The sequence below is a fragment of the Chiloscyllium plagiosum genome, unplaced genomic scaffold (genome assembly GCF_037043375.1).
Source record: "Chiloscyllium plagiosum isolate Xiang-an unplaced genomic scaffold, Cpla_swu_hap1 HiC_scaffold_37, whole genome shotgun sequence".
Taxonomy (NCBI): domain Eukaryota; kingdom Metazoa; phylum Chordata; class Chondrichthyes; order Orectolobiformes; family Hemiscylliidae; genus Chiloscyllium; species Chiloscyllium plagiosum.
In genome coordinates, this window is record NW_028270175.1 from 25,191,829 (window position 1) to 25,215,480 (window position 23,652).

Sequence of the window (23,652 nt, forward strand, 5' to 3'; positions counted from 1 at the left end):
AGAGGTGGACGAGGGGAAAGTGGTAGATGTGGTGTATATGGATTTTAGTAAGGCGCTTGATAAGGTTCCCCATGGTAGGCTACTTCAAAAAATACGGAGGTATGGCATTGAGGGTGAGTTGGAGGTTTGGATTAGGAATTGGCTGGCTGGAAGAAGACAGAGGGTAGTAGTTGATGGTAAAGGTTCATCTTAGAGTGCCGTTACTAGCGGTGTTCCGCAAGGATCTGTTTTGAGACCGTTGCTGTTTGTCATTTTGATAAATGACCTGGAGGAGGGGCTAGAAGGTTGGGTGAGCAAGTTTGCAGATGATACGAAAGTCGGAGGAGTTGTTGACAGTGAGGAAGGATGTGGCAGGTTACAGCGGGATATAGATAAGCTGCAGAACTGGGCAGAAAGGTGGCAAATGGAGTTCAATGTAGCTAAGTGTGAGGTGATTCACTTTGGTAAGAGTAACAGAAAGATGGAGTACTGGGCTAATGGTCGGATACTTGGTAGTGTGGATGAGCAGAGGGATCTTGGTGTCCATATACACAGATCTCTGAAAGTTGCCACCCAGGTAAATAGTGCGGTGAAGAAGGCATATGGCGTACTGGCTTTTATTGGTAGAGGAATTGAGTTCCGGAGTCCTGAGATCATGTTGCAGTTGTATAAGACTCTGGTGCGGCCGCATCTGGAGTATTGTGTGCAATTTTGGTCGCCATACTATAGGAAGGATGTGGAGGCACTGGAACGGGTGCAGAGGAGGTTTACCAGGATGTTGCCTGGTATGGTAGGAAGATCGTATGAGGAAAGGCTGAGACACTTGGTGTTGTTTTCATTGGAGAAAAGAAGGTTTAGGGGTGACTTGATAGAGGTGTACAAGATGATTAGGGGTTTAGATAGGGTTGACCGTGAGAACCTTTTTCTACGTATGGAGTCAGCTATTACGAGGGGGCATAGCTTTAAATTAAGGGGTGGTAGGTATAGGACAGATGTTAGGGGTAGGTTCTTTACTCAGCGAGTCGTGAGTTCATGGAATGCCCTGCCAGTAGCAGTGGTGGACACTCCCTCTATGGGCATTTAAGCGGGCATTGGATAGGCATATGGAGGATAGTGGGCTAGTGTAGGTTAGGTGGGCTTGGATCGGCACAACATCGAGGGCCAAAGGGCCTGTACTGCGCTGTATTCTTCTATGTTCTATGTTCTATGAAGCAACTATTTTAATCTCCAATAGGTAAGAATAAAGCAAACATGGTTAAGATAATGATAGACAAGTAAACTTGCATTTCATGGATCCCAATTTCATCCAAATGGATTTTACGGAACAGAGATGAGAAAATAATTGAATCTTGACAAATTCTAATTGCTTTATTCATCTACTGGAGACTTGCCACCGTGTCCAAAGAAATGACAGTCTCACTGAGCCAGCTGAATTTTCAATGTGACAGTGGAATAAACATTAAAGCTACTCAAATGACAGGAGTAGTAATATTACAATATTATGTCCAAAGTGAAAGACAAAAAGCTACTCCCAATTTTGTTTTATAACTCGCTCTGAATTCTCTTTCATTGATGACCCCACAGTAAAGTCATTCCCCAGGCTAGAAGGGCTACCCAATTTATTCATAAAAGGATTGCAACACTTAAGTTTTTGCTCAATTTCCCATCTCAATGATACTTATAAATCCGCATGGGAAGTGTGCCAAACAATTAATCATTATGCTAAAGTTTGATATACTAATTTTATATTGCAAATTCTGCCATAAATTTACACGTGAAATCCAGCATGGCGTACATCATCTGGCATTTTGCAGACGCTGAATACTCAAAAGTTTTTTTCTTTGAATTACTTTTGTTTCTTTCCTTGCCTTCATCAGCAACTTTTCTCTGTGGTCAATGTAATCAGCATACGCTCCTCTGAATTTTACTACCTAGGAATTTATTCTGCGTCACAGACATCTGGATAAATAAAGTCTAAAAATGTATTTAATTTACACTATTAGCCACAATCCCATCTTCACCCACATTTTTATTCATGCTCAAGATGTTTGTGCCATATTTGGACATTATAGATGCATTTCATAAAATCCACACTAAATCTATAACACCTGAAGTGATAATATAAAATATATAAATGATATTGTACAAATGTGCTCACAGTACACCATAATCCATGTAATCTATTCAAGTAACACAGTGAAGGATTGTTGCAGGCAGGAACTACGGATTGCTGCCATATGCCAAATGTAAACCAGCTGAACAAAATGGGATTTTAGCTCTTTTTCCCAGTTTCCTTTGCTGCTAAGGAAAATTAGATTACATTACAGTGTGGAAACAGGCCCTTCGGCCCAACAAGTCCACACCGAGCCGCCGAAGCATAACCCACCTATACCCCTACATTTACCCCTTCACCTAACACTACGGGCAATTTAGCATGGCCAATTCATCTGACCTGCACATCTTTGGACTGTGGGAGGAAACCGGAGCACCCGGAGTAAACCCACACAGACACGGGGAGAATGTGCAAACTCCACGCAGTCAGTCGCCTGAGGCGGGAATTGAACCCGGGTCTCTGGCGCTGTGAGGCAGCAGTGCTAACCACTGTGTCACCGTGCTGCCCACAAAAATTAAAGAGTGTAAAGTCAGGAGGCACAGAAAGGATACCGGCAGATCAGTGGTCTGTTAAACTTACTGTCCAATTTGCTTTCTTAGAGTCTTGGAGACGTACAGCACGGAAACAGACCCTTCAGTCCAACTTGTCCATGCTGACCAGATATCCCAACCCAATCTAGTCCCACCTGCCAGCACCTAGCCCATTTCCCTCCAAACCCTTCCTATTCATAATCCCATCCAGATGCCTTTTAAATGTTGCAATTGTACCAGCCTCCATCGCTTCCTCTGACAGCTTTCATGTTGTTTTCAAATATAGAACAATGTTTGAGTATGTAGTGGGTAGCTGTTTTGCTACAGCCCATTTCATACCCCTGCTGCAGTTGAATTTTGTATCAAATTTCCACCTTGGGAATTTCACTTAATGGTAAGATCCTAGGGAGCGTTGCTTTACAAATAGACCTTGGAGTGCGGGATTCATAGTTCCTTGAAAGTAGAGTCCCAGGTAGATAGGATCGTGAAGAAGGCGTTTGGTATGCTTTCTTTTATTTGTCAGAGCATTGAGTATAGGAGTTGTGAGGACATATTGCAGCTGTACAGGACATTAGTTAGGCCACTTTAGGAATATTGCATACAATTCTAGTCTTCTTTCTATTGGAAGGATGTTGTGAAACTTGAAAGGGTTCAGAAAAGATTTACAAGGATGTTGCCAGGTTTGGTGGATTTGAGCTATTGGCAGAGGCTGAATAGGCTGGGGCTGTTTTCCCTGGAGCTTCTGAGGCTGAGAGGTGACCTTATAGAGGTTTACAAAATCATGAGGGCATGGATAGGATAAACAGACAAGCTCTTTTCCCTGGGATGGGGGAGTCCAGAACTAGAGGGCATAGGTTCAGGGTGAGAGGGGAAAGTTATAAAAGGGACCTAAGGGACAACTTTTTCACGCAGAGGGTGGTGCGTGTATGGAATGAGCTGCCAGAGGATGTGGTGGAGGCGGGTACAATTACAGCAATGAAAAGACATCTGGATGGGTATATGAATAAGAAGGGTTTAGAGGAATATGGGCCAAGAGCTGGCAAATGGGACTAGGTTGGGTTGGAATATCTGGGTGGCATTGCACGAGTTGGAATGGAAGGTCTGCTTCTGTTCTGTGCTAAGTCTCAATGACTCTATTTAGTCCAAAACAGGATAGGTTGCAATCCTTTCTAATTAAAGTAGTTTTTGGGGCAATTTCCAAGTGCTGTCCCAAATAAACAGCAAAAGTGTCAGTATCAGGAACAGTTGAACACTTGCTATTAAAAGTTGATAGTTGTTGAATTTGAATCAGTTTTAAGAAGCTAAGTATTCTTGATAGATACGATTACTTTCAGTGGGAGAAGACATTAAACAAGATCTAAAGCAGGTCAGTTTAAGTCCTAGATTACATGGCTAACAAAGAAAGACTGCAGCTAAATTATCTCTATGTGTGGCATAGCTGATAATTTGAAACATAAACTAGGTAGGTTCAAACTATTTCAAGGTACTGTTTATTTACCAATTGCAGATTCATTAATGGAGTCTGGAGAGGTAGATCTGTCTCTATGGAATGGACTACTTCCCACCAACTGCTCCAGTTAACCATATTGGCCAGGGATTTAAAGGATCCCATAGTTTTCTATAAATCTGCACTCGCCTGCTCACTGATCTATAATGTTTCCCATGCAATGTACTGATTTTAAAATTCTCATCATTTTGTTTAAATTCCTCCATATCTCCATAACATCCACCATGCCCACAATCCTCCGAACAATTGAATTCTCATCTCTGAGGCATTATGCAATTCCTTTGTCTCAGCATTCTAGTAACATCATTTCGAACTAAGCTCTGGAACTTAGTCAACAGTGATCCCCAATAACAAAAAGGAAATTGCTGGTGAAAATTAGCAGGTCTGGTAGCAACTATGGGGAGAAAGCAAGGTTAAAGTTTTGAACCTGGTGACTTCTTCAGAACTGGTGATTCCCCCCAGTGTGCAGATAATTTGACAATGGCAATGACATTGATTACTAAGTGAAGGTGGTTAAACTCTCTCCTGTTAAAGGTAGTAATTGCAAGGTACTTGTTTAGCATGAATGCTAATTACCACTTATCAGTCCAAGTACGTATCTTGTACATGGCCCCTCTGCAGGAGTAGTTGCAAATGGAACTGGAAACTAGGCAAACATCAGGGAAACATCTTCACTTCTGATATGATGGCAGGAAGGTCATTGGATGAAACAACTGATTGGATTGAGTACAGTGTCCTGAGGAAATTCTGCAGTATTGTTTTAGGGATGGGATGATGAGCCTCTAACAACTACAACCACCTTCCTTCATGCTAAGTATGACTCCAACCAATGGAGAGTAGGATTCCATTTCTCTTGAGTTTTTCTAGAACATCTTGACACCTCACTTGGTCAAATGCTGCTTGATGCCAAGGGGAATCACTTTCGCCTCACTTCTGAAATGCAGCTCTTTTGTCCAAGTTCAGACCCATGCCATCATAAGGTCTGGAGCCGGTTACTTCTGGTAAAACTTAAACTAAGAATTTGTGGAAGGGTTATGGTGAGTACTTGACAGCTGTGTCAATGATCCCTTTATCATTTTAATCATTAGATGAGGCTGCTGGATGAGTACTTAGAGTCATTGAGTTGTACAGCATAAAAACAGACCCAATGGTCCAACCTGCCCATGCCAACCAGATATCCTAAATTAATCTAGTCCCATTTGCCAGCATTTGGCCTATATCCCTCTAAACCCTTCCTATTCATATACCCATCCAGATGCCTTTTAAATGTTTTAATTGCATCAATCTCTTCCGCTTCCTCTGGCAGCACATTCCATACACGCATCACCATCTGTGAGAAACATTTGCCCCTTAAGTCCCTTTTAAATCTTTCCCCTTTCGTGTTAAACATATGCCCTCTAGTTTTGGATTCCAGGGAAAAGATCTTGGCTATTCACCCCAGCCATGCCTCTTATGATTTTAGAAACCCCAAAAAGGTCACCCTTCAGCTTCTGACACTCCAGGGAAAATAGCTCCAGCCTGTTCAGCTTCTCCCCACACCTCAGACACCCTCCAACCTTAGCAAAATCATTGTAATTTTTTTCTAGACTCTTTCAAGTTTCACAACATTCTTTCGAAACCAGGGAGACCAGAATTTGTTGCTTTGTAACTATGTTTAATTTTTGAATTTTTTTATTGAGGCTATTTTTTCTAATCAACCTGTTCAGAGATGTTATTACACACACAGAATCATAGAATCCCCACAGTGTGGAAACAGACCACTCAGCCCAACAAGTCTATACCAACCATCCGAAGAGCAACCCACTCAGACCCATTCCCCAAACCTATTACTCTACATTTACTCCTGACTAATGCACCTAACCGCACATCCCTGAACACTATGGGCAATTTGGCATAGCCAATTCACCTAAACTGCACATTGTGGGAGGAAACCCAAGCACCTGGAGGAAACCCAATGCAGATATGGGGAGAATGTGCAAACTCCACACAGTTGCCCGAGGCTGGAATCGAACCTGGGTCCCTGGTGCTGTGAGGCAGCATTGCTAACCACTGAGTCACCACGCCGCCCCTCGAGAGTAGGTGGGAGTTGAATTCAGGCTCGTCAGTCCAGGGAGAGAAAACTGGACTGGAAGTAGGTAGATAATTTTCCATTTTGTTACATTAGTGCCATTAGAACAGCCTGGCTGGGAGGTGCAGCTAGATCTGGACCACCAGCCTTCAGTATTTCTGCTGGGATGTTGTCAAGACTCATAGTCCTTTTATATCCAGCGCACTCAATAGATGTGGTTTTTGGAGAGTAATCATCTCACCAATAGAACAACTCTACATGAACTCCCCAGGACACTGCACTGTTCTTTCACATGGAGTGCATTGAGTTATTTGAAGACTGATTTCTTCAACAATCAGGCCCTCAGAAAGAGGCCAGATAAATCAGCATTTCTTGTTGAAGATGGTTGCAAATTTTTCAGCCTTATCTTCTGCGCTGACATAATGCACAATGTTGACGACATCTTCCTCCATGTTATTTAGCACCACCACTATAGTAAGTGGGATAAATTCAGAAACTATCTGGCACTATGGGCTCCATCAGCTGCAGGAGAATTACATTCCATCCCAATATGAAACCTCATTGAAGATGGGGGAGTTGGTTGTGACAGCCCTGCAGTTCTTAGATCGAATCTGCAGGGGCTCTGGGATAGTTTAGTTCTGAGCAGAACATTCTGTTTCTGTATAATATTCCTGCATGATCAGTGTTTTATTTTTGATATGTCTGTGCTGCTATGGCATGCTCTTCCACACTCTTCATTGAACCAAGGTCTTTTACCTTGATGATAATGATGGAATGAGAAGTATGCCAGGCCATGAGGTTTCATATTGTGATAGAATGCAATTCTCCTGCTGCTGGTGGACCACAGTGCCAGATCTGTTCAGAATCTATCCCACTTAGTACAGTAGAGAGGAAGATGTTTGTTAACATTGTGATGAAACTTCATCTTCATAAAGATATTCAAATGAGTAATGTCTTGCATTGATATGTGCATCAGGCACAATTGGTCAGGATGAGGTCAGGCTTGGAGGAAATAGGATCAAGAGGAGACTATTCAACCTCTTGACCCTGTTCCACCATTTGATGAGACCGTGGTTGAACTATGACCTAACTCCAAACACCTACCTTTGGCCTTGCCTATATTCACTTACTTGGCCTTTGCAGCTGTCTGGGGCATAGAATTCCAAAAAACTAAAGACTGAGAGAAGAAATTCCTTCTCAATTCTGCCTCAAGTAGGTGTGATCTTTGTTTTGAAACCCTGCTCTACTGTAATAGATTCTCCCATGAGAGAAAAAAAGCCCTCAGTTTTAGGGCCAGTTGGGATTTTATCTACACTGGCTCTTTAATTCCAGATTTATTTAATGAACTGAGTTTAAATGCTCCAGTGAAATTTGAACTTGTGTCTCTTGATCATAATTCGAGGAATGTGGTTCATGATGAAACTTTGCTCTTGTTTCTATTTCATGGATATTTTTCAAACAACCTGCTCAGAGATGTTATCACACACAACCCCCTGGACTTGCACCCAGGCCTCCTGGCTCAGAGGTAGGGACACCAGCCACAAAGAGCCGCTTGTTTCCATTTTCATGTAGTGTGATATCCAGTCCAGACATTGACTGGGATGTGAGTGGACCCACTGGCAGCTCCAGGTCAGGTGGGTAGTAGAAGAGGGACACACACCAGCTCCTCTGTCCCAGGGCTCAGCAAGTGCTGAGGCTGCCGCAGCGTGACGCTGCCGCCAGGGGGGAGACGTGAGCAGCTGTGACGCCGCGAGTGCGTGCGCGCCGCCGCGGCGCTGTCGCTCCTGGCGGAAGATGGCGGATCGGAGCGGCTGAGAGCGGGAGGTGGTCAGAGCCACGGGCTTCGCTCAAGACAAGCGGCGGCGTTGAGCGCACAGCGAGCCGGCACGAGGCCGGGCGAGGGGAAGGGAGCCCGTCCGGTGAGTGTCTGAGGGTCCGCGGCGTGGCACGGCACGGCACAGCTGGCGGAGGGGGGAGAGCTGGGCCCCGGCAGTGGGCTGCCAGCACCCTCTTGTACAACCCCCTCCCCTCCCCTCCCCGCCAGGGGGTGGGGGCTGTGGGCCAGGGTGGTGCCCGACCTCAGGCTCAGCCCCATTCCTGAAGTAGGAATGGCGGAGCGCAGGCAAACGGTGGGGGCTCCGCAGGTTGCTCACCGTGAGCCCCTGGCCCTTTGGGGCCGGCATCCGGCCCTTTGTATTGGGAAACCTCCCTGGAGTCCAGCTGAATGGGAATTGGCCACACGCCAGTGGCAGCCTTGGAAGACCTGTGTCCAGGGTCAGGTGTAAAGTCGGAATACATCTTTATTAAGAGCCCCCCTGCTCCCAATAACTGTGAGGTGGAGCTGGATGGTGAATTAAAGTGTTATCCCAGCCTGTGTTATGATTAAAGAGAGGTGGCAAAGTCCTTTGAACTACATAATTTGGGTGCAGTAACTGTGTGGCCTTTATATCCTATCAAATGCAAGAGCACCAGTATGATCCTTGCTTGGCATACTTTCAGTAAGGAAGAGGAACAATATTGTACCTCAGTGCTCTGCTATGAATAAGGAATGCTAGCATGAGTTAAATGTGATGATGTTTATAATAGGAGTAAGGATGACTAATTTAAACCATTGTCCCCATACCTGCAATTTGGTTAAAGAAGGATGGAAAGATCCCTGACCTCATCGGGTTTGTATGCAAAGCTGTTAATGGGGGATCTTGACTGTAATTTGGTTCTTTTTAGTCTTTAAGTTGTTGAAGGAATGGGAGGAGTGATCCTTTCTGTTTCATCATAATTTGACTGCTTTGGATGAGTGATCAGATTTTGCAAGTTTTAACAATGAAACTGAATCTGTACTGTTCAACAGAAGCTTATTTTTATCTGGGAAAGGGATTTTTCAAATAAATGAGGACTGGAACTTTGTAAAAACTGCAGTTTGAAACACTTTTCAATTTACCTTGAGAAAATATTTCAAAATATTGTTTCAACTAAAAAAGAGAACCTCGTTGCCTGGTTGACTGGAATTGGCGATCAAGGAGCTGGTTTTCAATTAGCCAGCTCAGCATCTATACAATGTATCTTTGGAACATATAGTTATGATCACTGTTCATGTGTGGTTCTTGGAGCCAAGTCTTTACAGTAAGGTTACATCTTGAACTGTGTAATTGTTGTTGACAGTACAAAGGCTTCAGTAATCCTTGGTAGTGGGCATGTGAAATTTTCATTATGCCCATTTGAACTATAAAAAATGCCCAACTACACAATTCTAGTTTAAGACTTTCCAATTGTGGATTGAGTTTGTAATGTGCTTTTCAAGCTGTCTGACACTCGGCCGATATTGTTAAAGGTCTCCCCCTGGTGCTGGAAATAGTTTAATGTGATGAATTGAGCATTGAACAAGAAGCAGTGTGTGCTGTCCAGTATAGATCTTGTCTCTTGCCTTTTTGTTTTATACCATGTCAACTGTTTGACAACCTCCATTACTAAAAGGTACATGGGCAAAATGATCAAAAAGGCTAATGGAAAGTTGGCTTTTATTTCAAGGAAATTAGATTTTGGGAAATGAGTAAGTGATGCTTTTGTTATACAGTTTTAACCAGATTTTGTCTACACTGCTGCATTCAATATTAAATGGGAACCTTCAGGAAATGACCATTAATCTGTAATATACATTAGAAAGAACAAAGTGCAAATTCACCAGAATTACACTCTACCTCAAATTTGGAAGACACATTGCATGTAAACACAGCTCCTATTTGTTTGATTTTAGAGGATGATTATTTTGGAGTAGTGTATTTCTGTTCCTGTGTTCCAAATGCAGTTTGCTATTTTTTTTTTCAGGCACATCAGTCTCCAAACACAAGCAGAATGAAGTTGTTGAAAAATTAGAATACTATGAAAATTTCATTAAATAATGCTTTTTAAACGGTTGCTCATTTGAAGCAAAAAGGGCCTTAGACCAAAGAACCTCAAGAAATATTTTCCATATGGGAGAGACCAGAACTAGAGGGCACAGTTTAAAAATTACAAGTCTACACTTTAGAGAGGAGACGAGAAGAGTGTTTCCTCCAAGGATTGATGGTCTCTGGAATTGTTCCCCTTTATTTGAGGGCTGAGGTTGATCGCCTTGATTGACATGGGAGTCATAGGGTGTAGGGGTTAGACAGGAAAGTGGAATTTAGGCCATAAACAGATAAATTGTCATATCAAATGACAACACACACAAGGGGCCATAAGGCCAACTCCTCACAATTTATATGTTTGCATGTGATAAAACAAGGGAGAAACGTTTATTTTTTATCAATAAAACTTATAATAAAATTTATAGCTAGTTGACATTGCATCAGTCACAACTCTTGCCACAAGTTATTTGAGTGTCTCAGAGAGATGTGGAAAGTATAATCTAATATTAGTCGAAGTAATGGTTCCTTTGTTTTCTAGAAGGGAGAATGTCATCTGTGGAGCAGGCTTGGCCAGAACAGTGGGGATATTAAATGCTAACTCTAGAGTTTTATTTGATAATATATCCTGAGCAAAGGGTTTTACTTGTGGAAATAAAGAAAACTAAGTGCAGATTTTTGTTTTTAAACATGATTCTTTTAAAAATTCAAAACTGCTAACTGCAAAATGCAGAACAAAATGTGTTTCTTTCCTATGTTCCTAGGAGAACTGTTTTGCTGAGACTGGGCAAATAATTCAGTTCTTAAAAACAATATATGAACTCACATAGATTAGAAGCAGAGGCAGGACATCTGGACCTTCAAGCATGCCCTGTCATTCATTAACATCATGGCTGAACCTGTTTGCGTTCTGAATTCCATATTTCCATCTGCTTCTGATGACCTTTGATTCCATTGTCTAACAAGAATCTATCTACCTTTGCCTCAAAAATATTCAGTGATTCCACCTCCTCCAGCACCTTCTGAGGCAAAGGGTTCCAAAGTTTTACAACCCCCTGTCAGAACAGCAGAAATACCAATTCTGCCGCTGGGATTAGAACGGTTCAGTTCTTTTAAAGATGTTTAGGAATTCATCTAGTTTTTATGTAGTTTCCTACTGACACCATTTCATTCTTAAAGCAGATTACAAATATGCTTTTATGTAGGAATAGAGAAATTTCACACACAACCTCTTGACCTTGCTAAATTTGTAGCAGTATTGACTAAGCGTGGGAAGTGTTGCTGTTGCTTGTATGTAAATCTTCTAATGCAGCACTTGTTATGAAAACAGACACCAAGCATTCTCTGTTGAACAATGTTGAAATGTGAAAAGCATCCAGAGTGTATTGTAGATCTTGTCCTTCTAAACCAGAGCCGCATGGTAACAGTATTTTGAGCTGAATGACACACACAAATGTTATGATTCCAGCTGATGTTATTACTGGACAAGTCACATCCCAGACTGGCTTTATAAATCATATTTTGATTTTAGAGTCATAGAGTTGTACAGCATGGAGACAAACCCTTCGGTCCAACCCGTCCATGTTTGAATTTAACGAAGTTCTCTTTCACTGAAACACAAACACAACATTATAAATTAGATTTTAACTGGAAGATAAACACATAGTATTATTTATTTGATTTTAACAGATCAAACTTATTATGCAAAGGAAATGAAGAAAAATATTCAATAAACCAAACTACTGACATATAAGACAAGCTTAAAGATTTTGACAGTAAAATACAATCCCATTAATCCCAACAACATTTTTTTACAGTATTTGCACCTGAGAGAATTCCCTTTTCTATCACAGCATTAAGTAAGGTTGCTGTAGTCCCAGAGGAATATAGGACTGCTCTCATGACAGAAATTGGAGCAGGCCTTATACACGTAATGGTAAGGTGCTGGGAAATGTTGCTGAACAAAGAGATCTTGTCGTCAGGTTCATGGTTGCTTGAAAGTAGAATCACAGGTAGGTGGGTTAGTGAAGGTGATGTATGGAGTGCTTGCCTTTATTGGTCAGAGCATTGAATATAGGAGTTGTGAGGTCATGTTGCGGCTGTACAGGGCATTGGTTAGGTCACTTTTGGAATATTGTGTGCAGTTCTGGTCTCCTTCCTATCGGAATGATGTTGTGAAACTTGAAAGGGTTCAGAAAAGATTTACAAGGATGTTGCCAGGTTTGGAGGATTTGAGCTAAAGGCAGAAACTGAATAGGTTAGGGCTGTTTTCCCTGGTGTGTCAGAGGCTGAGGGGTGAGCTTAAAGAGGATTATAAAATCATGAAGGGCATGGATAGGATAAGCAGACAAAGTCTTTTCCCTTGGGTGGGGACATTGAGAATTAGAGGGCATAGGTTTAGGATGAGAGGGGAAAGATATAAAAGGGACCTAAGGGGCAACCTTTTACACAGAGGATGATACGTGTATGGAATGTGCTGCCAGAGGAAATGGTGGAGGCTGGTACAATTACAGCAATGAAAAGACATCTGGATGGGTATATGAATAGGAAGGGTTTGGAGGGATATGGGCCAAGTGCTGGCATATGGGACTAGATTAAGTTAGGATATCTGGTCAGCATGGACAAGTTGGACTGAAGGGTCTGTTTCCGTGCTGAACATCTCTATGACTCTGACTGATGGTGAATTAAACTGACAGTCATCACATCTCCAGCAAAGAGAGAAATTGAAAAGGTAGAGCCATCATGGTAACCTCAGTGAGTCCAAGAATTGAACCTGCACTGTTGGCATCACTCTGCATTGCAAATCAGTCATCCATCCAACTAGGCAAACCAACCCCATCATATTTGTAGGGCTAAACTGATGTTTTAATTCTCAGTCTTGAGAATTTGATAACCTCTTCCTTGAGTCTTCATACAACTGAGCTTAGATATTCTCAGCTTCAAAAACCCCTTCAGGATTTTAATCAAACGTTATTGGTCTGGAACTTTCTTGTAATTCCTTGCCCTGAGGTAACCTATTTATTAGCAGTTCTAAATGATTTTCTTTTGAAGGAGAAACTGTTTTACACATCCATGCTTCCTGCACACTGAAACCAAAAGGCTTTCTAAGTTATGGGTGTTTCCACAATCTCCAGAAAAGTTCTGGATCCTTCTAACTGAAGTCTATTAGATTACACTTTATTTTAGTTTCTTGTGAAAACAATTCTTCCATTGTAAGCAGATTTCCTTTAACCTCCAAGAAGCCTGTTAACTTTTTTTTTAACTTGATCTATGGTTAATCTTTAGACCCCTTCATAGACACAGACCAAAAACCACATGACAGTAGTTCAAAACACCAACTCTAAAATAAATTATGTTAAAATATTTATAAGTTATATACCTTAGATCAGGTGTAAAACTGGTGAGTTTTGTGATCGATATTAAGGATGGAAGCAATTTGACTTAAGAACCTTGAGAGAAGCTTTTTGTAAATTTGCTATGTGATTTTAAGTGTAGATTTTATTCTACCTACATTGTTGTCAGTACTTAAAATGTCTCATGACGTCATGAGTGAGATCTGTTTCTTACTGAATTGATTGAACTAATTAAGTTCTGGAACCTAAGAGAGTCCAAATCTAAATGCGGGACCACTTTCAAAGCTTTTGTAATGGGTCAAGAGTTTACAGTTCAGAACAGATAATTTTATGATGCTTTATTTGATTGAAAATCTGGATGAGTATGATTTGTAAACATTGACTTTTTGCTTTGTTTATCGGAAAGATATTGTGAAACTTGAAAGAGTTCAGAAAAGATTTACAAGGATGTTGCCAGGGTTGGAGGATTTGAGCTATAGAGGTAGGCTGAACAGGCTGGAGCTGTTTTTCTTGGAGCGTCGGAGGCTGAGGGGTGACCTTATAGAGGTTTATAAAATTTTGAGGGGCATGGAATAGGATAGATAGACAAAGTCTTTTCCCTTGGGGGGGCAAAACTAGAGGGCATAGGTTTAGGGTGAGAGGGGAAAGATATAAAAGAGACCTAAGGGTCAGCTTTTTTCACGTAGAGGGTGGTACGTGTATGGAATATGAACTGCCAGAGGGAGTGGTGGAGGCTGGTACAATTGCAACATTTAAGAGGCATTTGGATGGCTATATGAATAGGAACGTTTTGGAGGGATATAGGCCGGGTGCTGGCGGGTGGGACTAGATTGGGTTTGGCTTATCTGGTTGGCATGGATGGGTTGGACCGAAGGGTCTGTTTCCATGCTGTACATCTCTATGACTCTATATGCTGTTTTTTCAAAATAATATTTCCCTACCTAGCTGTGATTGCTATTATACCCGATTTCAGTCAATAGGAAAAACATGCATACTTCAAGTATCTGTGGTACATTAGAGATGCTCCTAAATCATGGGGTGCTGTTAATAAACCCACAAAGTCCCATCAGATTTCTATGGGACGTGTTTTAGTAATAAAACCAAGAATATCAGATAGAGAACCTTGTCGAGGTGTCTTCTGCATTTATGCAATTATTGATCTCTGTGCAAGGGATAGATTATGTTTTCATTCTCTCATATGCATGTGCAGTGAAATCCAAAGCTGTGTGAAGGAGGAGAAGAAAACAAGGCAACTGTGCCCCAGCATTCTAGTATTTGTCAACATGTCAACATCTGATTCATGGTATTTTTATGAACGTTGAGTTAATTTTTAAAATCTTTTGTTTCACACCTAATATAGCTGAGAATTGCCACACTTTCAACACAATTTTGAACAATTCTTTCTTATTTTTGATATATAGAGTGGCATGCAATGGCCAGCTCGTCAGACAGCGAGGATGACAGTTTCATTGCCATGGACACAGAAGAAGTGTTGGATGGGACCATGGAACAAGATGAAGAGCCTCATGTTGAATTGGAAGTTGAAGAAATGAGACATAACCGCTCAATGTTAGAGTTGCCTGAGGAAGTGCTGGAATACATCTTGTCTTTCTTGTCTCCATATCAGGAACACAAAACAGCTGCTCTTGTTTGTAAACAATGGTATCGACTCATTAAAGGTATGAATTGTGGTTCAAGGTAAAGTGTTTGGAGTTGAATAGAGGTCTGGAGCTATGACCAAAATTTTAATATTAATCATAGATATATCACAGCACAGAAAGAATTGAGATGTCCTTTTTGTCTGCACTGGATCTTTACAAGAACAACTCAGCTGATCCCACTCTCCTGCACTTTCCCTATTACCCTACAGTTTTCTTCTCTTCAGTGCTCATTATTTGTTTTAAAAGGCACAACTGAATGTATCTGTCAAAACCTCAAGTAGTGCATTCGTGATCCTAATCAGTTACTTGGGAAAAATAATTTTTCTTCTGTCGCTGTTGGTTCTTTGCTGCCATTCAACTTAAATCAGTATTCTTCTGTTCTTGACCATTCTGCCAATGAGAACTGTTTGTTTCCTAAGTCCAAAGCCCTCATGATGCGGAACACTTCAACCAAATTTCCTCTTAACTTTCTCTTCCCTAATGAAAGAACCTAGGATTTCTCAATCTCATTATGAAATTGAAGTCCTCCATCCTTCAGCCATTCTTATAAATCTTTCCCGTATCCTCTCCAAACATTTCAGGTCCTTCCTAAAGCTGTTTGCCCAAAATTGAATGCTGTACTTTATTTGAATTGATGTAGTGTAAAGGTTCACCACAATGTCTTTCTCTGCCTCTATTTGTGAAGCCCAAGATCTCATTTGCCTTTTAATTGCTTTCTCAATCTGTCCTACCACCATCAATAATTTGAACGCACATATAGAGTCATAGAGATGTACAGCACGGAAACTGACCCTTCGGTCCAACTCGTCCATGCCGACCAGATATCCCAACCCAATCAAGTCCCACCTGTCAACACCCAGCACATATCCCTCCTATTCATATACCCATCCAGATGCCTTTTAACTGTTGCATTTGTACTAGCCTCCACCATTTCCTGTGGCAACTCATTCCATACACGTACTACCCTCTGCGTGAAAACGTTGCCCTTTAGGTCTCTTTTATATCTTTCCCCTCTCACCCAAAACCTCTGCTCTCTCGTTCTGAACGCCTCCACACCAGGGAAGAGACTTTGTCTATTTATCCTATCCATGCCTCCCATGATTTTTAAGGTCATCCCTCAGTCTCCGATGTTCTAGGGAAAACAGCCCCAGCATATTCAACCTCTCCCAATAGCTCAAATCCTCCAACCCTGGCAACATCCTTTTAAATCTTTTATCTGCAGGTCTTTCTGTTCATGCACCCCCTTTAACACTAACCTCTTGTATTGCACCACCTTGCTCTTCCTACCAAAATGTCTCATTTCACACTTTTGTGTGTTAATTGTTTTGTCATGTGGGAGTGATACTCTTGAAGGAAGCTAGCACGGCAACAACATGCTGTAGGACATTCTGTGCTGTAGCTATTCTGTACCCTCTTGAAGTCTATTTCTATACTTCTCTCAGTTCACAATACTTTCAATTTTTGTGCTATTTCCAAATCTTGAAATTATATCCAGAGTCTATGACATTAACATTTGCAGTGAAAAGCAACTATTCAAGTACTGACCCCTGGGGAACTCCATTGTATATCATGCTCATCCTCACTATTACTCTGTTTCCTGTCCCACATCCGAATTTGTAACCATGCTAAACCTTTTATTGCACAGACCTCTGCTTGGCCGATAAGCCTATTAGGTGACACTTAGCAAATACCTTTTTGAAGTCCTTATCACCAATGTCAGCTGCATTACTGTCATCTACCTTCAACATAAGAACTAGGCTCCTCGACCCTGCAGCAACATTTAATACGATAATGACTGATTCGTCTAAGCATCGACTGCATTTTTCTCTCTATTCCCCATAATCCTTTAACTAATTAAAAATCTGTCTATCTGGTCAAAATTATTCAGTGTCTTGGCGTCCACCTCACTCTGAATTGTGAATTCCACAGATTCATTGAATTGAATTGAATTTATTGCCACGTGAACCGAGACACAGTGAAATACAGGCAGATCACAGTTAAGTAGCATAGATAAGTAAATAATAGGTAAACAGTGGTAAAAACAAAAACACAGGTACAGGCGAATGTTAAGAGTTTGTGAATCCATTTAGTATTTTAACAACAGTAGGGTAGAAACTATTTCGAAACCAACTGGTGCGTGTGTTCAGGCTTCTGTACCTTCTCCCCGATGGTGGAGATTATAGAAAAGCATTGCCAGGGTGGGATTGATCTTTGAGAATGCTGGCAGCCTTTCCCTGACAGTGGGCCTGGTAGATGGATTCTATCGATGGGAGATTGGCCTTTGAGATTGTCCAGCCGAGTTCACCACTCTCTGTAACTGTCTCCGATCCTGAATGGTACAGTTGCTATACCAGGTAGTGATACATCCAGAATGCTCTCGATGGTGCACCTATAAAAGTTGGCAAGGGTATTCACCGTCATACCAAATTTCCTCAGCTGCCTGAGGAAGAAGAGACTTTGTTGGGCCTTTGTAACCTGTGCGTCCACATGAAGAAAGCTTGTTATTGATGATGACTCCCAGGAGCTTAACACTCTCCACTTGTTCCACCTCTGTGCTGTTAATGTGTAGGGGTGCATGGGTAACATCCCTTAGAAAAGTCAATTTTGAGTTCCTTGGTTTTGCCAGCATTGAGAGCTAGGTTGTTCTCAGTGCACCATTTTTCAGGAATTCCACCTCCCGTCTGTAGTCTGTTTCATCACCATCTGAGGTTCGACCGACTATGGTGATGTCATCAGCGAACTTGTAAATGGCATTAGTCTGGTATTTGGCGATGCAGTCAAATTAGTATACAGTGAGTACAGTAGGGGGCTGAGTACAAGATGTTCTCGGGAGTAGTGAAGGGCTAGTGATATGGCACCTGACATGGATCTTTTGGTCCAAAAGGCAAATTGGAGTGGGTCAAGAGTAGTGGGGAGGCTAGAGTTGATTAATTCCATGACCAGCCTTTCAAAGCACTTGATGACCACCGAAGTTAGGGCCACTGGGCGGTAGTCATTGAGACATGCTGCATGAGCCACCTTAGACAAAGGGATGATGTTGGCTGTCTTGAAACAGGCAGGGAAATGGCCTGCTGCAGGGAGAGGTTGAAGATGTTCAAGAAGACCTCTGCCAGTTGATCTGCGCGTGCTCTGAGTGCATGGCCTGATACTGCGTCTGGTTCCATTGCTTTCCTTGGATTCACACGAAGGAAACTTGATCTGACCTCGGATGCAGTGACTGTTAGGATAGGTTTGTCAGAACTTGTCAGAATAGGTGTTACCTCTCCGCCGAAATTCTGCTCGAAGCGGGCATAGAAGGCTTTGAGACGATCTGGGAGGGGTATGCCATCATCTGCTATCTTGTGCTGTCTCTTTTTAGAACCTGCAATGTCATTCAGTCCTTGCCACGGTCACAGAGTGTCTGTCTGGGTCTCTAGTTTGGATCGGTGTTGGTCCTTGGCTGTCTTCATGGCTCTGCATAGATCAGGCTTGGATTCCTTATATTTGAGTGGGTCTCCTGATCTGAAGGCCTCACGCCTGGTTTTTTAGCAGGCTCTGTATGTCCTGATTCATCCAGGGTTTCCTGTTGGGGAATACCTGGATTGACTTCCTCGGTGTGCAGTCCTCTGTACACTTGCTGATAAAGTCTGTGATGGTGGTGACGTACTCATCCAAGGTGCCTGCAGACTGTTTGAACATGGCCCAATCAGCCGATTCCAGACAGCACCGAGTTGATCCTCTGCCTCCTCCGACCAGCACTGGACCTGTATCCGCGAGGGGCTCTTCTGCTTGAGCTATTGCCTGTCAGCCGGGAGAAGAAGCACAGCATTACAGCATTGTGGTCAGATTTCCTGAAATGAGGGTGGGGGATGGAGCGGTAGGCATCTTTCACAGTGGTGTAGCAGTGGTCTAAAATGTCTGGGCCCCTGGTGGGGCAGGTAATGTTCTGATGGTACTTGGGCAATACCTTCCTTAGATTGGCTTGATTGAAGTCACCAGTTACAATAAACAGGGTTTTGGGCTGTTCCGTCTCCAGGGTGTTAGTGGTGGAGTACAGCACACCCAGAGCTTCTGAAACCTTTGCTTGTGGTGGTATGTACACAGCAGTGGTAAATTCCCGTAGTAGACTCTTTGAGAGCAGTCATTCCTTTTCAACTCTGTTTTAAATCTGCCAGCCCTTAGCCTAAAACTGACTACTTGTTCTAGATTGCACCTCAAAAGGAAAAGTCAGTTTAATATTTACTTTGTCAATCCCCTTTAGCATCTTCTCTGTTAAAAAGTTAAAATAAGTTTATTAAACATAATTTTCCTTCTACAAATCTCTGCTGGTTTACCATAATTATTTTGCATCTGTCCATATGACTGTTAATTATTATAATTTCTAAAATAATTAAACTGACTGTTCTTTAGTTGCTTGTTGTACACTTGCTGCCATTTTTGTAGTAAGGGTATAACATTTACAATTCTTCAGTTCTCTGGCATCACCTGCATACCCAAGGAAAGTTGAAAGATTATGACCATAACTTTAATAATATCCTCCCTTACGTCCTTCAGCATTGTTGGATGCATTTCATCTAGATCTGCTGAATTATCAACTGTAAATTCAATGGCTTTCCCAACGTGTTCTTGTGATAAGTTTTAGCTCATTCATAATTTCAACGAACTCCTCTTTCACTGTGACTTTGGCAGCCTTAGCTTCTCTGGTAAAGACAGCTACAAAGCACTCATTTGGAACTTCAGCTGTAACCTCTGCTTCTACGTGCTCCTTTTTGGTTCAGTTTGGAGTTATGTCTCCTCTTCATATCCTTTTGCTACTTATATGCCTGTAGAAGACTCTTGGATTCTTTAAGGTAGCCAAATTCTTCTCAGATGCTGTCCTTCCCCCTCTCATTTTCTTTTTCAGTCTCTGCTGTACTTTCAAATCTCACCTAGTTTTCATTTGTATTATCACCCCTCATAGACACACTTGTTCTGCTTCAAATTACTTTCTTTCCTCATCCAGGCAGCTTTGGCTTTCATTTCCCTATCTTTGCTCCTTGCAGAAATTACTTCAACTGTACTTGAATCAGCTTATCCTCAAAGGCAGCCCATTGTCTGTTTCTGTGTTTTTCTGGCAGTGTTTGATTTCAATATATCTGGAACCAGATCTGTTCTCACCACAGTGAAATTAGACCTCCTCTACTTCGGCATTGCTATTCAAGATTACCCTTTTCATTACCACCCTAAACTTTTTGATACTATCAGCCATAATCTAATTGAATGGTGAAGCATGCTTTATAGGCTGATCAGCATTCTCCTATTTGGTGAGTTTTGAGAAGATTTGTAGCTCAGGTTGAGTTTCTGGATTTGGGTTTGCTCGCTGAGCTGGAAGGTTTGTTTTCAGACATTTTGTCACCATACTATGTAACATCATCAGCCCACTCAAGTTTCCACCCAAGGAAACCTACACACACAAATGGAAAGCAGGCCAAGACACCAGTGCTTCACTAATGATGTTACCTAGTATGGTGATGAAACATCTGAAAATGAACCTTCCAGCTCAGCGAGCAAACTTACATCCATTCTCCTATTTCTTTGTTCACTGTAACCTGCGTGTTTCTCTATTGACACTTAATCCACCTAACCTCCCAGAAGCAGGTCCAGCGATAGAATTGTAGAATCTCTACAGTTTGGAAACAGGCTATTTGGCCCATTGAGTTCACACTGACTCTCCAAAAACATTCCACCCAGACCTGTAATATAACTAGCAATGCACGGTCGTTCTATTGTTTCTTAATTATAACCAAATAGATTCTGTTGTTGACACCTTTAAGGTGCAGTTTCCCTTGAGCGCTATAATATGCTCCTTAATCAATACTGTCACCTCACCACTTTTTTCAGCCACTCTGATGAAGAGTCATCCAGACTCAAAACTTAGCTTGCTCTGTCTCCACAGATGTTGCCTGACCTGCTGTGATTTCCAGCATTTTTGTTTTCTCCACTTTTCTTCCAGGAATATTTGGCATTAAGACCTACATTTTTTGATCCACGTCTCATTATATGATATATTATTCCCTATATGTGCTTGCAGCTCACCAGCCTTATTTACCACATGTGGGGCATTTATATATGTACATTGTATCTTGACTTGGTCTGACTCCCCTTAGTACTTTGTTATTTCTTGCATTAGTGCCCTCTGTCTCTCCCAATTTTTTATGCACCTTGTTTTTCTTTTCCTTTCCTGTCCTGTTGTTAACTTTGATGCACATTATAATGTGAGTCACACAGCAAGGAAATGCTGATCATCTTAAGTCGACTTTAAGAAATAGAACATTTATGTGAATAGGAAAAAGCCTAGTACCATTCAATAGTTTTGAATAAAAACTTTTATCCATCCTTCCATCCTATTCATAACTTACCTTTAATTTCTGTCCTGGTGTTTGAACCATTCAGCGTACGGAATAGTGTACCCAAATCTGCTGTGTATCAAGTTGCTTCACTAGCTTGAAAACTTTAATGAAGTGAAAATCAAAAGGCCATAGGTGATTTTACATCATCTTAGCTGGCACGCATATTTGCCTTCAGTGAGGCAAGGTTCATGATATCCTCTAGTGTCACCACTGCATTTAACCACTAGTGCCAACTTGCTGCAGAGTGACTGTGTCATCCTCATCCTAAAGAAGCACTCGTAATTGATTCTTGATTTTGTAGATTTTTGTTGAACTCTTGGACAAAAGGTGTATGATGGCTCAGTTTCCTGGAATAGTAGTGATGAAAGGACCCCTCTTGAACTCATTTATGCTGATGTGATCATAGTTTTTGCTGTAATTTCTGCTACAACCTTACTGCCATTTTGGGTTTTCCTACATCCACTGAGTTTCTGATTTCAGTTGCCATATAAATATCAGGCAATGACCATCTCCAATAAGAGACAATCTACCCATTGCCTCTTGACAGTCAGTGGTGTTAGCGTCACTGAATCCTCCACTATCAACATCCCGAGGTTTACCACTGGACTTGTAATATAAATACAATAGCTATAAGAGCAGGCCAGAGGCTGGGAATACTGCACCAAACAACTCAGAAACCTGACTCCCCAAAGCCTGTCCATCATCTACAAGGCACAAGTTAAGAGAATAATGGAATACTCCCCACTTGCTTGAGTGGATGCATCTGAAACAACATTGAAATTTGACACCACCTAGGACAAAGCAGTCTTCCTGATTGGCACAACATCCATAAGGATCCATTCCCTCAACTTCTTTCATTCGGTAGCAGCAGTGTGTACTATCTACAAGGTGCAGTGCAGAATTTGCCAAAGATCCTGTGTCAGCTGCTTCTGAACCCTCGACTATTTACATCTAGAAGGGCAAGGGCTGCAGATACATGGGAACACCATCGCCTTCAAGTTCCCCTACAAGCTACTCTCAATCTTGACTTGGAAGTATGTTGCTGTTCTTTTACTGTTGCTGGATCAACATCTTGGAAATCTCTCCTTGACAACACTGTGGGTCTACCGACAGCAGCTCCAGACTGCAGCAATTCAAGAAGGCAGATCTCCTCAAGGACAACTAGGATTGGCCAATAAATGGTAGCTCAACCAGTGAATTCCATGTCCCAGGACAAAATCTTTTTAAAAGTTGTGTATGAAGGGAATGTACAGTCAAATTTAAAATTGCTGTATCAGTGCAATGTGTAACCTTGTAACTGGATGAAAGTGTTAATGCTAGAGTTTTGCAAGTTAGTTGTCTGCCTGAGGTAAATGTCATTTTGAGCCTATACTTGGAGCATTGGAGGCTGAGAAGTGACAAGGGACATGGATAGGGTAATTAGCCAAGGTCTTTTCTTCCCCCAGGGAAAGGGAATCCAAAACTAGAGGACATTATTTAAGGTGAGGGGGGGGGAAAGATTTAATAGGGACCCTGTGGGGGCAACTTGTTTACACAGGAAGGTGTGTGTATGGAATGAACTGCGAGAGGAACTGGTGGAGGTTGGTACAATTACAACACTTAAAAGACATCTAATGGGTTCATGTATAGGAAGGGTTTTGAGGGATATGGGCCAAAAGCTGGCAAATGGGACTAGATCAATTTAGGATATCTGGTCAGCGGGGACAAGTTGGACCAAAGGGTCTGTTTCTGTGCTGTATAACTCTGACTCTATGGGCTGAAAGTGGAGGGAAGGTGGGGGGGGGGGGGGGGGGGGGGTAGCATGGTAATGGGAATGCAGGAAATTCTTTCCTTTATTGAAAATGCCAATAAACCCTTGTATCTCTTTGACTCCAGGCGTGGCTCATCAGTGTTACCATGGTTTTATAAAAGCTGTTCAAGGAGGATACATTCAGTGGGAGAGCCGAACCTACCCCTATCCAGGGACTCCGATTACCCAACGCTTTTCACACAGTAAGTAGAATTTCCTGATGGTATTGTTTGGGCTAGTTAGTATGTTTATTAGCACAGTTACTGTACTGTAATGGTACAGCAGCCCTGTATGGGCTGTAACTGTAGTTTGCTAAAGCAGAAAACCCACAGGGACTGTGCTAATTTGCATGACTTGTTAAGTCATATTCTATTTTTAATATTGTGTTTTGGGGATTTATCAT

At 41.9% G+C, this 23,652-nt stretch overlaps 1 protein-coding gene across 2 annotated transcripts in view; it reads left to right on the forward strand.

The window, feature by feature from the left end:
* The first annotated feature begins 7,982 nt into the window (after positions 1 to 7,982).
* Positions 7,983 to 23,652, forward strand: part of fbxo42 (F-box protein 42) — a 48,322-nt gene continuing 32,652 nt past the window's right edge. For both annotated transcript variants that reach the window (XM_043675751.2, XM_043675752.2), the window contains exons 1-3: positions 7,983 to 8,116; positions 14,853 to 15,110; positions 23,336 to 23,452. In XM_043675751.2, coding sequence (XP_043531686.2) covers positions 14,864 to 15,110; positions 23,336 to 23,452 — 364 coding nt within the window. In that variant the 5' untranslated portion in view covers positions 7,983 to 8,116; positions 14,853 to 14,863. The remainder of the gene's footprint in view (positions 8,117 to 14,852; positions 15,111 to 23,335; positions 23,453 to 23,652) is intronic.